Source organism: Macaca thibetana, chromosome 19, assembly GCF_024542745.1.
Source record: "Macaca thibetana thibetana isolate TM-01 chromosome 19, ASM2454274v1, whole genome shotgun sequence".
NCBI classification, from domain to species: domain Eukaryota; kingdom Metazoa; phylum Chordata; class Mammalia; order Primates; family Cercopithecidae; genus Macaca; species Macaca thibetana.
This window is the reverse complement of record NC_065596.1, coordinates 30,301,748-30,314,346: the sequence shown is the minus strand read 5'-3', so window position 1 is coordinate 30,314,346 and position 12,599 is coordinate 30,301,748. Positions and strand designations below refer to the sequence as shown.

At 56.4% G+C, this 12,599-nt stretch overlaps 3 protein-coding genes across 9 annotated transcripts in view; 2 read left to right on the top strand and 1 right to left on the bottom strand.

The window, feature by feature from the left end:
* The window catches only part of PRR12 (proline rich 12), a 104,284-nt gene that overhangs the window by 18,835 nt on the left and 72,850 nt on the right, over nt 1-12,599 (bottom strand). Inside the window, exons 1-6 of one of the 2 annotated variants that reach the window (XM_050771442.1) lie at nt 5,012-5,228; nt 4,287-4,401; nt 3,934-4,076; nt 2,396-2,482; nt 2,222-2,313; nt 538-810 (exon numbers count right to left, since the gene is read on the bottom strand). In XM_050771442.1, the coding sequence (XP_050627399.1) occupies nt 538-810; nt 2,222-2,313; nt 2,396-2,482; nt 3,934-4,076; nt 4,287-4,393 (702 nt within the window). In that variant the 5' untranslated portion in view covers nt 4,394-4,401; nt 5,012-5,228. Of the gene's footprint in view, nt 1-537; nt 811-2,221; nt 2,314-2,395; nt 2,483-3,933; nt 4,077-4,286; nt 4,402-5,011 lie in introns of those variants that run through there. The other variant, XM_050771443.1, reaches the window with a different exon arrangement.
* The window catches only part of RRAS (RAS related), a 120,075-nt gene that overhangs the window by 83,422 nt on the left and 24,054 nt on the right, over nt 1-12,599 (top strand). The window lies entirely within an intron of this gene.
* Nucleotides 5,302-11,715, top strand: IRF3 (interferon regulatory factor 3). Of its 6 annotated transcripts, none has more exons than XM_050771521.1 (8): nt 5,302-5,454; nt 6,240-6,412; nt 7,405-7,576; nt 7,661-7,731; nt 8,295-8,475; nt 8,572-8,949; nt 10,093-10,208; nt 11,453-11,715. In XM_050771521.1, the coding sequence occupies exons 2-8, from the start codon at nt 6,248-6,250 to the stop codon at nt 11,636-11,638; spliced, it is 1,269 nt and encodes a 422-aa protein (XP_050627478.1). In that variant the 5' UTR covers nt 5,302-5,454; nt 6,240-6,247; the 3' UTR covers nt 11,639-11,715. The 6 variants fall into 6 exon arrangements, with proteins under 6 accessions (XP_050627478.1, XP_050627479.1, XP_050627476.1 ...); XM_050771522.1 differs by having other exon boundaries at nt 5,321-5,450; XM_050771519.1 differs by having other exon boundaries at nt 5,357-5,454; nt 7,405-7,731.

Below are 12,599 nucleotides of genomic sequence, written 5' to 3'. Positions count from 1 at the left end.
GACCTGCCACAAAGCCCGGCTAATTTATGCACTTTTTTAGTAGAGACGGGGTTTCACCACACTGGCCAGGCTGGTCTCAAACTCCTGACCTCAGGTGATCCACCTGCTTCAGCCTCCCAAAGTGCTGGGATTACAGGCGTGAGCCACCACACCTGACCCTGCTAATTACTTTCAATTTTTGTAGAGATGGGGGTCTTACTATGTTGTCCAGGCTGGTCTTGAACTCCTGGCCTCAAATGATTCTCCTGCCTCGGCCTCCAAAAGTTCTGGGATTACAGGCATGAGCCACCTCGCCCTGCCTCTCCCTGAGTAATCTCAGTCACTGGTTTCACGCTCACAGTATTAGTGTACCCAGTCGCTGACGCCAGGCATAGCATCCGCACTCATCACTGCAGTCCTGGCATACAGCAAGGGCTCAACACAGAACGAACGCAGTGGAGCTGGGAGAATACCTGAGGTCTGAGGGGAACCTAAGAACCTCTATCACAAGACAGTTGGGTAAAATGAGGCCCGCAGAGAGAGGCTTCAAAGGCTCACCCAGCCCCCGTGGGCCTGGATCCAGGGCGTGAAGCTGTGCACGTGCTCCACGCTGAGTCCGGCCAGGGTGCCCCCCAGCCCGGCCACGCGCCGGCTCAGCTCCATGGCCAGGGCCAGGCGGGCCAGGGGCTCCGGGGAAGGAGGCGGCGGCCCGGGGCATGCTCGGCTTGGGTGAGAGTTGTCCTCCCGGCTACAAAACAGCTCCACCAGGCGGGCGAAAGAGCCGGAGGACAGGCGCACCAGCTTGCTGCGCAGGACGGGGTCCGAGGCCAGCTGTAGGGTGGAAGAGGTAGGGTCTGCGTCAGCAGCGCCCCCGGGGCCAACTAACGGGGCGGGGGGGGGGGGGCTGGGAGGCGTGACTTCCCGGTTCAGGATCTTTCTAGACGCTAAAGTTCTAGGCCACCCCTCATCCATATTAGCCAATCAAGCCGGACTCTAGGGTCTCTGCCAAACTACCCCCACCCGCGGGATACGGGCCTAGAACGCCTGTCGCTAAGCCACGCCCCTGCCCTTGCCTCAAGAGCCAATCAGGCCCAATCTCTATTGTAATGGAGTTAATCTAGCCACACCCCCGGTAGCCTTTCCCAGGGGCCTAGTGTCTACAACAGTCTTGCCCTCTACCATTCAATCAGTATTAGAGGACCATGTGCCTTGCCCAAGCTCCTGAGCCAATCAGATTCCAGGACACAGCCACAAGCCAGGCCCCCTCTGTTAGTACATTTTCCCCTACATTGTAAGCCAGGCCCCTTCTATGCTCAGTAAGATTTTAGACACTCCCCCATCCCCACATTCATTCCCTTACTTCCCCAACCTGGTCAATCTCTTCTAGATGTTTTTGATGGCCACATCTTCTGAATTTAGGCCACACCCCTCTAACAATCAATTAAAACCACTAATTTACAGTACAGTACTACCCTAACCATACTCCTGTCGTTCAACCATTCTTTTTTTTTTAAAGACAGAGTCGGCCGGGCGCAGTGGCTCACGCCTGTAATCCCAGCACTTTGGGAGGCAGAGGTGGGCGGATCACCCGAGGTCAGGAGTTTGAGACCAGCCTGGCCAACATGGAGAAACCCCATCTCTACTAAAAATACAAAACTAGCCAGGCGTGGTGGCATATGACTGTAATCCCAGCTATTGGGAGCTACTTGGGAGGCTGAGGCAGGAGAATCGCTTGAACCCAGGAGGCGCAGGTTGCGGTGAGCTGAGATTGTGTCATTGCACTCCAGCCTGGGCAACAAGAACAAAACTCTGTATCAAAAAAAAAAAAAAGTCTCTCTTCGTCACCCATGCTGGGGTGCAGTGGCGTAATCTTGGCTCACTGCAACCTCCGCCTCCTGGGCTCAAGCGATTCTCCCGCCTCAGCCTTCCAAGTAGCTGGGATTACAGGCATGCGCCACCGCACCTGGCTAATTTTTGTATTTTTAGTAGAGATGGAGTTTCACCGTGTTGGCCAGGCTGGTCTCGATCTCCTGACCTCAAGTCATCCGCCCACCTAGGCCTCCCAAAGTGGTGGGATTACAGGCATGAGCCACCATGCCCGGCCTCAACCCTTCATTGAAACCTTGTCCCAGCCTCTTTCCACCTGACCATCCAAAGAAAATACAGATCCAGCTTCTGATCCCAGTGCCCCACCATTCCGCAACTCTTGTCCTTGCCAAGGGGTGGGACAGACGCCCATCACCTTCTGGTTAATGACTTCTGCCTCCTCCTCCAGCAGGGCCACCAGCCTCCGCAGTATGGCTTCCTTCTCTGTGGGTGGGGGACCCTGTAATTCTGGAGGCAGAAGAGAATTTGGCTGGGGGCAGAACCCTATCCTCCTACTCCCATCCTTTTCTGGGGCTCCTCCGTGCCTCACCTGGGCTAGGTGGAGATTTCAGTTGCTCTTGGACCAGCTGTTCCAGCCGCTGAGCCACCAAGGCATAGAAGTCTGGAGTAGCTGGGCCTGGGGTGAAAAGAGTTAATGACAGGTTTCCAGGACATTGGAAACTTATGGATTCTCTCCTTCCCCCAACTACCTTGGCAGGTGGCAATGATTCCCATTTTATAATGGGGTAAGCTGAGTCCCAGTGAGAAAACTTGGTAAAAAATGCCAAAACCGGCCGGGCGCGGTGGCTCAAGCCTGTAATCCCAGCACTTTGGGAGGCCGAGACGGGCGGATCACGAGGTCAGGAGATCGAGACCATCCTGGCTAACACAGTGAAACCCCGTCTCTACTAAAAATACAAAAAATTAGCCAGGCGAGGTGGCGGGCGCCTGCAGTCCCAGCTACTCGGGAGGCTGAGGCAGGAGAATGGCGTGAACCTGGGAGGCGGAGCTTGCAGTGAGCTGAGATCCGGCCACTGCACTCCAGCCTGGGTGACAGAGCGAGACTCCGTCTCAAAAAAAAAAAAAAAAAAAAAAAAAAAAAAAAAAAAAAATGCCAAAACCTTTGTACTTTTCATTTTATCAGATCCTCAAACTGCACTTAGAATGTCAGAGCTGGCCGGGTGCAGTGGCTCACGTCTGTAATCCCAGCACTTTGGAGGCCGACACGGGAGGGTCACTTGAGGCCAGGAGTTTGAGGCCAGCCTGGCCAACATAGAGAAACTCCGTGTCTACTAAAAGTACAAAAATTAGCTGGTATGCTGGAGTGCATCTGCAAGCCCAGCCACTCAGAAGGCTGAGGCACGATAATCACTTGAACCCAGGAGGTGGTGATTGCAATGAGTCAAGATTGCAACCCTGCACTCCAGCCTGGGTGACAGAGCTCTGTCTCCAAAAGACTGTCAGAGCTGAACTAGACCTCGAAGATGATCTCATCCAAGGAAGGCAAACACAAGACACTACTGTTAGTATCCCCCTTCCCTCACCCACTTCAGACATCACCAATTGATCAAAGCACTTCCTCTCCCCAGCTGTGAACTCCTTTTCAAGCTAGCACTCGCAGCAGCCATTACTAGTCTGTCCAGGTTCACACCTACGGGGAAACTTGTGGGTCACCTTGATCAAGTCCAGTGACCTCCTCCCCAATTCCTACTCTGCTATTGGAAAAACAGGGGAGCAAGGAAGAGAAAGCATTTTCCCCAGAGTCACGCAACTAAAACAGCCAGGGAGATGTAATTGAAAACCAGCCCTCCTACCCCTCTATCAGGGGTATTCCTGGCTACAAAAGTCCTAGGGGCAGGGAAGTAGTTATGGAAGGAAAGAGACAACAACCAGATGGACCAAATGCTCTCTGAAAGCCAACCCACAGCATTGACAGATAGAAATCTAATTGGGGAGAGGAGACGACAGGACGGTTCCATCCTGAAGGCTGATGCTAGAGACTCCACACAGCCACCCCCTGAGTGATCTTAAACTAGCACCTTATCCCGTGTTCTGCCAGTTTCATAGATGATCATGGAAATCTCTTACCAGGCTCTGAACCATAGCAGGGGCGGATGGGCAGAGAGCAAGGCCGAGGGGACTCCGGGGGTGCTGCTCCTCGCCCCAGGGAGCAAGGAAGACATCTTCGAAGGCGGCTCAGGAAGTCTGTTGGCTCTTCTTGGGCAGGGCTTCTGGGGAAGAGGACTTCAGAGAGTGACCCCACCAAAGATCCCCTGCAAGCAGGCTCTTTCCCCAACTCCCTCCCTCCCCCGCTGAGGACCTCTCTCCAAAACAGAGAATGGAGCCAGATATAAAGAGAGGAGACAGACTGAGACCAGGAGCAAGAGTTAGGAGGGAGCCTCAAATGCTGGCCCCTGGGGGAGAAGGGCAACTCCTCTTACCTGAGTGGAGTTGGAACAGGAGACCCGGCAGCCTCACCACGCCTAAGGAAGGCAGCTAGGACCCTCAGCGTGTCTTCCCGGAGCTCCAGCTCTTCAGAGCCTGCCATGGAGGCACCTGTGAGAGAGGCGACTAGGGACTGGACTCCAAGGCGTTAGCAAGAAGTGGAGGCTTGGTTGGGGACCAGGACTTGTGAGTCCCAAGGAAGGCCTGGACTCCTGGGTCCTTTGGAAAGTGTCGGTCTAGGGGCCTAGACTCTTGAGTCCTCAGACGAAAGAGGGGTCAGGAAAGACTCTTTGATCCAAGGAAAGGTGGGGGGGCTGGGTGCCCAGATTCGTGGGTCTAAAGGAGGAGGGAGCTGGGGTCCTAGACTCCTGAGTCTTAGAGAGAAAGGAACTGGAGCCCCAGACCCTTAGGTCTCCCAGGAAGAAGGGGCTTAGCGCCCCAACTCCTGGATTCTATAAGAGGCATATGCCAAACTACTGAAACCCTTAAAGCATCGGGAACTACCAATCCCAGGAGGCTTCAGGGCAAATCTTCCCCTCGGTCCGCGCTTCTTCGCCGCGCAGCCTGCTGTGAGGTGTAGTTCCAAATCCCCGACTCCTGCTGGAATCTAGAGGACCCTGGACCCTTGGATGTCGGAGAAGCGGGACTGGGGTGCCCACTACTGGATCCTGGCCCGCTCCTCTTCCCTCCTTACCCCACCCCTCGTCAACACCCCGCTGACCTGGTCCGGGGCCTCACCGCCGCCTCCTCCACTCAACCTGCCGCCGCCTCCACTCAACTTGTACAAACTTTATTAGTTCAACTTTCCCGCGCCTGCGCACTGGGCCGGGTCGGTAACTGGCCCAACGAAGAAAGGGCGGAACGCTGGATGCACGCTCAATTTGCATGTGACGCTCCCAGCATGCCTCTGGCCGGAAACCCAAAAAAGGGCATAGGGGCGGGGACAGCCCCGGGCCCCGCGGGCCGTCCGTTCGGCTCCGGGGTGTGTTACCCAAAGAATGATAAAGTTGGTTTTATTTCAAGAAGTCGATCGAAAAGAAAGCCTCAGCGTCTAGAGTTCAGCTGACGGGAAAGGGGGTGCGCAGCCTCGAGTTTGAGAGCTATCCGGAGCCCCAAAACAGGGGTGGGCGCCAGCTCCCTGCACGCCCTGAGCTTCCATCGTAGGTAACGCGGAAGAGCCTGGGAGAGCGTTAGTGGCGTCCGAGAGCGAGGAGCGGGAAACAGGATGGGTCTGCACGGAGAGTGGAAAGGCAGGCTGTGTACTCTGGGGAAAGTGGAGCAAGGAAGGAGCTACAGTGGCCGACGCTGGAGGTCGGCTGGAGAAAAACTAGAAAAAGTAGGGAGGAAAGAGGAAAACAGGAGACGTCTACACTGAGGGGTTCTACAGAGGGAAGGATGGACTGCGTACATGGGTGTAGTTCACTCCCGAAACCTGAGGCGTGCTCTGTCCTGGAGGAGGGGGGCTGGCAGTCGAGGAGGAATTGGATGGAAGTTCTGTGTTGGAAATGTTTCGGGGGATCTTCTGTAGGGGGACTGGGGAAGGGGATCTACACTGGGGTAAATGCAGGAGATAGAGGCTTACACGTGAATCGATTCTGCACTGAAATAACTAGGGAAAGAGGATGCTACCCTGAAAGTGGGGATACTTGCTTTCGATGATGTCGGGGAGAGAGGAGGTCTATACTGGCGGAATTGAGAGAGTGGAGGGTCTGCACTGAAGACACTGGGGAAGGGTATGCCATGGATATGGGAAGGAACCCTAGCGGATTAAGGAGCCTCTCGGGAAGATGGGAGGATGGGAAGAGGAGGTTTCCTGTTTGTACCCCCGAAAATATGGGTGAAGGACCTGTGCCGTGGCCCGTGAGAGGGAGGGTTCTGGGTGCGGAAACTCCAGGCCAGGTGGGTCCGGGGGAGGCCGGTCGCGCCCAGAAAATGCCCTATACGCGCAGGCCGGACCATGGGAACCCCAAAGCCACGGATCCTGCCCTGGCTGGTGTCGCAGCTGGACCTGGGGCAACTGGAGGGCGTGGCCTGGGTGAACGAGACCCGCACGCGCTTCCGCATCCCTTGGAAGCACGGCCTACGGCAGGATGCACAGGAGGAGGATTTCAGAATCTTCCAGGTGCGTGAGACGACCGGGGACGCTGGAAACCCTGAGCTGCGCGCGGGGCAGAAAGGACTTCTAGCGGGCCGGGCTGAGACGGCGGAGGTAGCGCCCGAGGGGCTGGCTCGTGCCAACGTTGGTGGGTGGGGCTAGCCGCATCAGCTGACTGATGGTGGGACGCAAGCAGGGTTGGAGCTGCCCGGTTACGGCAATAAAACCGGGAAAGCCGGTTAGTACGCAAAGGAAATGAATCCTGGGGTTTTGGGGCTCTCTAGGGGCCGGGGCTCTTGGTTGTAGGATAGATACTGGGGGATGGTTTTTGAAACATCAGAGGTGAGACCTGGAGCCCCAAATCTGGGGTTCCTAACCACTGAATTAGTATATGCCAGAGGTGGTAAACAGTGTGAGGGGCGGGGTTATCACAGAGGGTGTCGCGGGGCAGGTGGTGCACGGGGTTAGACACCAAGTTGGACTTGGAAGCCTGGCTTAGAAAGAAGAGTTTTTTGGGCCGGGCGCCGTGGTTCACACCTGTAATCCCAGCACTTTGGGAGGCGGAGGCGGGCTATCACCTGAGGTCAGGAGTTTGAGACCAGCCTGGCCAACATGGTGAAAATACAAAATTATTGGTGAAAATACAAAATTATCTACTAAAAATACAAAAATTAGCCAGGTGCGGTGGTGCCCGCCTGTAATGCCAGCTACTCAGGAGGCTGAGACAGGAGAATTGCTTGAACCAGGGAGGCGGAAGTTGCAGTGAGCTGAGATTGCGCCATTGCATTCCAGCCTGGGTGACAAGAGTGAAACTCCATCTCAAAAAGAAAAAAAGGCTTTTAAAAACTCGAGGTGGGGAATGGAGGTAGATAGGACGGGGGGATTTGGGGATGGAACTTGCAGACTTAGAACTTGCCAGGGAAAGAGGGTGGTGTTAGGATTCAGGAGACAGGGTTAGGGCCCCAGGAGCAGGATCTAAGTCGTCCTCCCCCACTATCCTGACACCACTGTTGCCCCAGGCCTGGGCCGAGGCCACTGGTGCGTACGTTCCCGGGAGGGATAAGCCAGACCTGCCAACCTGGAAGAGGAATTTCCGTTCTGCCCTCAACCGCAAAGATGGGTTGTGTTTAGCAGAGGACCGGAGCAAGGACCCTCACGACCCACATAAGATCTACGAGTTTGTGAACTCAGGTCTGCCAGATCGGGGTTCATGTGGGAGGCTGGGGTCCCAAGGGTTCCTGGCACCCCTACTCCCCTCACCACCTTTCTCAACAGGAGTTGGGGACTTTTCCCAGCCAGACTCCTCTCCGGACACCAATGGCGGAGGCAGTACTTCTGATACCCAGGTGAGAATGTGCCCAACCTTCATGCCCCTCAGTCTCTGTCGTGTCCCCATGGGCCTTGTCCTCTCCCTGTGGACCATCCCCCCGCTTCCCTGCCTCCAGCCTGCCCCTTACCTGAGCCAGTGCTGGCCCCGTCTGTTCCTGCTCCAGTCTCCTCAGGAGAAAATTCCGAGTTTTCACCCTGCATTCAAGGCCCTAGCACACCTTCCCAGGATTTCATGGACTTCGGCAGGGGGCTGTCAGCCTCTTGGGAACTGAAAACTCCCTCACCTTGATCCTGCTGAGGCCTGAGCTGGGGGAGCATCCCCTCTGAAATTCTACCCAGCCTGCCCCACCCAGGTCTTACCTGCATAGAGCCAGATCCTTGGGTTGGAATGGTAGCACCTGGCGTTCATTAGAGTGTTTGGCTGTTGATGCCATGGCTGGCTCTGTCCCCAGGCTGGAAGCCCCTTGAAGGCAGAGCTCAAGCCTGACCTCCCTGCATTGCTGAGAACAGACCTGGTCCATACGAATTCTCCAGAAAAGACTATGGAAATGCCTGATTCTCTTTCTTTGTTTCCCTCCAGGAAAACATTCTGGATGAGTTACTGGGTAACATGGTGTTGGCCCCACTGCCAGATCCAGGACCCCCAAGCCTGGCTATAGCCCCTCAGCCCTTGCGGAGCCCCAGCTTGGACAGTCCCACTCCCTTCCCAAACCTGGAGCCCTCTGAGAACCCACTGAAGCGGCTGTTGGTGCCGGGGGAAGGTGAGTGTCAGCTGCAGGCTGGGAGGGCTGAGGTCTGGGCGGCAGCCCCTGATTCTCAATCTCTCTCCCCTTCACACGGCTGCTGCCACTGCTCAGAGTGGGAGTTCGAGGTGACAGCCTTCTACCGGGGCCGCCAAGTCTTCCAGCAGACCATCTCCTGCCCGGAGGGCCTGCGGCTGGTGGGGTCCGAAGTGGGAGACAGGACGCTGCCTGGATGGCCAATCACACTGCCAGACCCTGGCATGTCCCTGACAGACAGGGGAGTGATGAGCTACGTGAGGCACGTGCTGAGCTCCCTGGGTGGGGGACTGGCTCTGCGGCGGGCTGGGCAGCGGCTCTGGGCCCAGCGGCTGGGGCACTGCCACACATACTGGGCAGTGAGCGAGGAGCTGCTCAACAGCGGGCATGGGCCTGATGGCGAGGTCCCCAAGGACAAGGAAGGAGGCGTGTTCGACCTGGGGCCCTTCATTGTAGGTGAGTGAGATGGGGGCTTCGCCCTGCCCAGTAGAAAGCAGACTGCACAGTGGTTAAGAACTCAGGATTGGCCGGGCACGGTGGCTCACGCCTGTAGTCCCAGCACTTTGGGAGGCCGAGGCGGGCAGATGACGTGGTCAGGAGTTTGAGACCAGCCTGGCCAACATAGTGAAACCCCATCTCTACTAAAGATACAAACAAATAGTCGGGCATGGTGGCACACGCCTGTAATCCCAGCTACCCGGGAGGCTGAGGCAGGAGAATCACTTGAACCAGGGAGGCAGAGGTTAAAGTAAGCCGAGATCGCACCACTACACTCTAGCCTGGTGACAGAGCCAGACTCTGTCTCAAACAACAACAACAAAAACTCAGGATTAGGACTGAATTCAGACCCTGGCTGCCCTTGGCCCACTGTATAACCCGAGGCAAAGGACTTTGCCCTGAGCCCGTGGAATCCGAGGACGGTGTCCTCTCTCTACCTGCCTGCCAGCACTGGGGTGAGACACAGGCCCAGTACACAGCATGGTCGGGGAATTAGCTGCCGCTGTCATCATTATCGTAACTAATGATGGTGGACAGACCAATAGCAGGAAAGCTATGTCCCTTAGGGTTTCGCTGTGCGGTGGCACTTTCTGCCATGATGGAAATGACAGTCACCTGCACTGTCCGGTGCAGCAGCCACTAGCCACAAGGGCCGAGCACTTGGGTGAGGCGAGTGCCACCAGGACACGATTCGTTTTAATTGATTACAATTTAAACTGAAATGACCTCACATGACTAATGGCTGCAGTTGGACAGTGCGGCCTCAGAGGGGACTGAATGCCAACCAGCTTCTCCTCCAGATTCACTGGCATCCTTGGAAGCCTGGGCCCCCTACTCTGGGCCTGTTGTGAATGCTGAGGCTTGGGGGCTTGCGGGGGTGGGGGGCCTTCCAACAACCCCACCATGATGGGAGGGAGGGAGGGAAGGAGGAGGAAGTATACAAACAGAATCATGGGGACTTTCCCCAAACAAGCAGTCCTCTGGGCGAGGCAGCAGAGGGCCTTAGGTCAGGGGAGATGGTGGGGATTGCCATTCAAGTTTACGGGAAAGGGCGGGTAGAGGGTCCTCTTCTCATCACTGACTAGACTCCTGGGCCCCCAGATCTGATCACCTTCACGGAAGGAAGTGGACGCTCACCACGCTATGCCCTCTGGTTCTGTGTGGGGGAGTCATGGCCCCAGGACCAGCCATGGACCAAGAGGCTCGTGATGGTCAAGGTGCCTGCAGACCTGAGTCCCTGGGGCTGAGAGGGGTGGCCTTACAGAGGGAAGAGGTTGCTCCCAGGAACTCCAACTCCCAGAGGGCCCTCTAAAAAACTGCAACTTCCAAGATCTCTGCAATAACCAGTTTTTCATCCCCGGGAGCTCCTTCCCACGGCCTCACCTGCAGAACCTGCTTTGAACTCTCTAAACCAGTGGTCCCCAAGCTGTTCGGCACCAGGGACCAGTCTCACGAAAGATAATTTTTCCACAGACAGGGAGGGGGTGGTTTGGGGATGAAACTGCTCCACTGCAGATCATCAGGCATTAGATTCTCCTAAGGAGCAGCCTAGATCCCTCGCGTGTGCAGTTCACAATGAGTTCGTGCTCCTCTGAGAATCTAATGCTGCCGCTGATCTGACAGCAGGCAGAGCTCAGGCAGTAATATTCCCTCACCCGCTGCTCACATCCTGCTGGGCAACCTGATTCCTAACAGGCCGTGGGGGGTTGGGGACCCCTGCTCTAAACCATGTCGAAGCTGGTGGACTTCAAGTTTTAGCTGCCATTGTGAGGCCATGGCTGTGGCTCCCACGAGTTGAGATCACAGACTGCTCAGCCCTGACATCTGGGAATACTCTAGCCTCATATGAGTGTGTGTGTGTGTGTGTGTGTGTGTGTGTGTGTAGAGGGAAATCTACAACTCCCAGCAGCCCTGGGCCTATGGTTCATCCTGGGTTATAGCAGAGGCTGCAGGAAGTTGTGTGTGTGTGTGTGTGTTTCATCCTGGGTTACAGCAGAGGCTGCAGGAAGTTGTAGAGTGTGTGTGTGTGTGTGTGTGTGTGTGTTTCATCCTGGGTTACAGCGGGGGCTGCAGGGAGTTGTAGTTCTCCCAGCCGTGTGTGTGTGTGTGTGTGTGTGTGTGTGTGTGTGTGTGTGTGTGTGTGTGTGTTTCATCCTGGGTTACAGCGGGGGCTGCAGGGAGTTGTAGTTCTCCCAGCCGTGTGTGTGTGTGTGTGTGTGTGTGTGTGTGTGTGTGTGTGTGTGTGTGTTTCATCCTGGGTTACAGCGGGGGCTGCAGGGAGTTGTAGTTCTCCCAGCCGTGTGTGTGTGTGTGTGTGTGTGTGTGTGTGTGTGTGTGTGTGTGTTTCATCCTGGGTTACAGCGGGGGCTGCAGGGACTTGTAGTTCTCCCAGCCCTGACTCCTACCTTGGTGGACACTGGCCGGGTGTTTTCCCTGACTCCTGTCCCCACTTCCCCCGCAGGTTGTGCCCACGTGCCTCAGGGCCTTGGTAGAAATCGCCCGGGTAGGGGGTGCCTCCTCCCTGGAGAACACTGTGGACCTGCACATTTCCAACAGCCACCCACTCTCCCTCACCTCTGACCAGTACAAGGCCTACCTGCAGGACCTGGTGGAGGATATGGATTTCCAGGGCCCTGGGGAGACCTGAGCCCTCGCTCCTCATGGTGTGGCCTCTAACCTCCCCACCCCCCACCACCTCAACCAATAAACTGGTTCCTGCTATGATCACCTCTTGTGTGTGTCTGGTGTTGGGTGTCCTCTGACCCAAGCTGGTTGTTATTCCTGCTCAGGGTCTCAGTTTACCCATCTGTGCAGCTATGCACAACTCAGGTGCTCAATGCATGAGGACCAAGCACTGCAGGGGGCAGCTGACACTTCCTCACCTCTGCCCAGGGACCTGGTGGCTGATGGCTGCCCCCATTTTGTAGACCAAGACACAGGCTGGGAGAGGCACAAAGGTCACAGAGTAGGAAACACAAAGACTGGCCAGAACCCAGGTCCCTGCCTTGCCTATGAACAGTGTGGGCAAACGGCCCTTCTCCTTCCAGGCTCAGGCTCCCTCTACATGGGGCTGGAGGGGGCCTTGGTAAAGAGGCTCTGCGGCCACCCTAGAGCCTGCAAAGCCTGCCTGCCTGGTGACCCTGGGCACTGTCACCTCTCCTGGCTAGGCCTCAGTTCTGGGTGATGAAACTGGCAGAAGCCAGCGCAGCCCTGACTCACCCTTCGGCCCTTGCTGCTCTGTGCCTCAGTTTCCCTCTCGGGAGAGTGGATGAGATCACCCCAGCTTCACGGGGCTGCTGAAAAGAGAAGCCAACTCAATGGGGAACGCAGATCCTGCTCTGGGAGCAATTCCAAGGCAGGCACATGGCACGCAGGTGCCCTGAGCTGGGAGGATGCTGATCAGGTGGGGGCCGGCCCCGCCTCCCTGTGAGCAGCTGGCTCCCTGCCAGAGACTGTGCTAAGTGCTCCACCGGTGTCTTGTTCAATCCTCACAACACCACTATACAGATGAGAAAACTGAGGCTCAGGGGAGGCAGCTGCCCCAAGTCACAGTCTGGCTCCCTTTTCTCCCACCCTCAGCCTCCTAGGGGCCCCTCCTCAACCCTCTG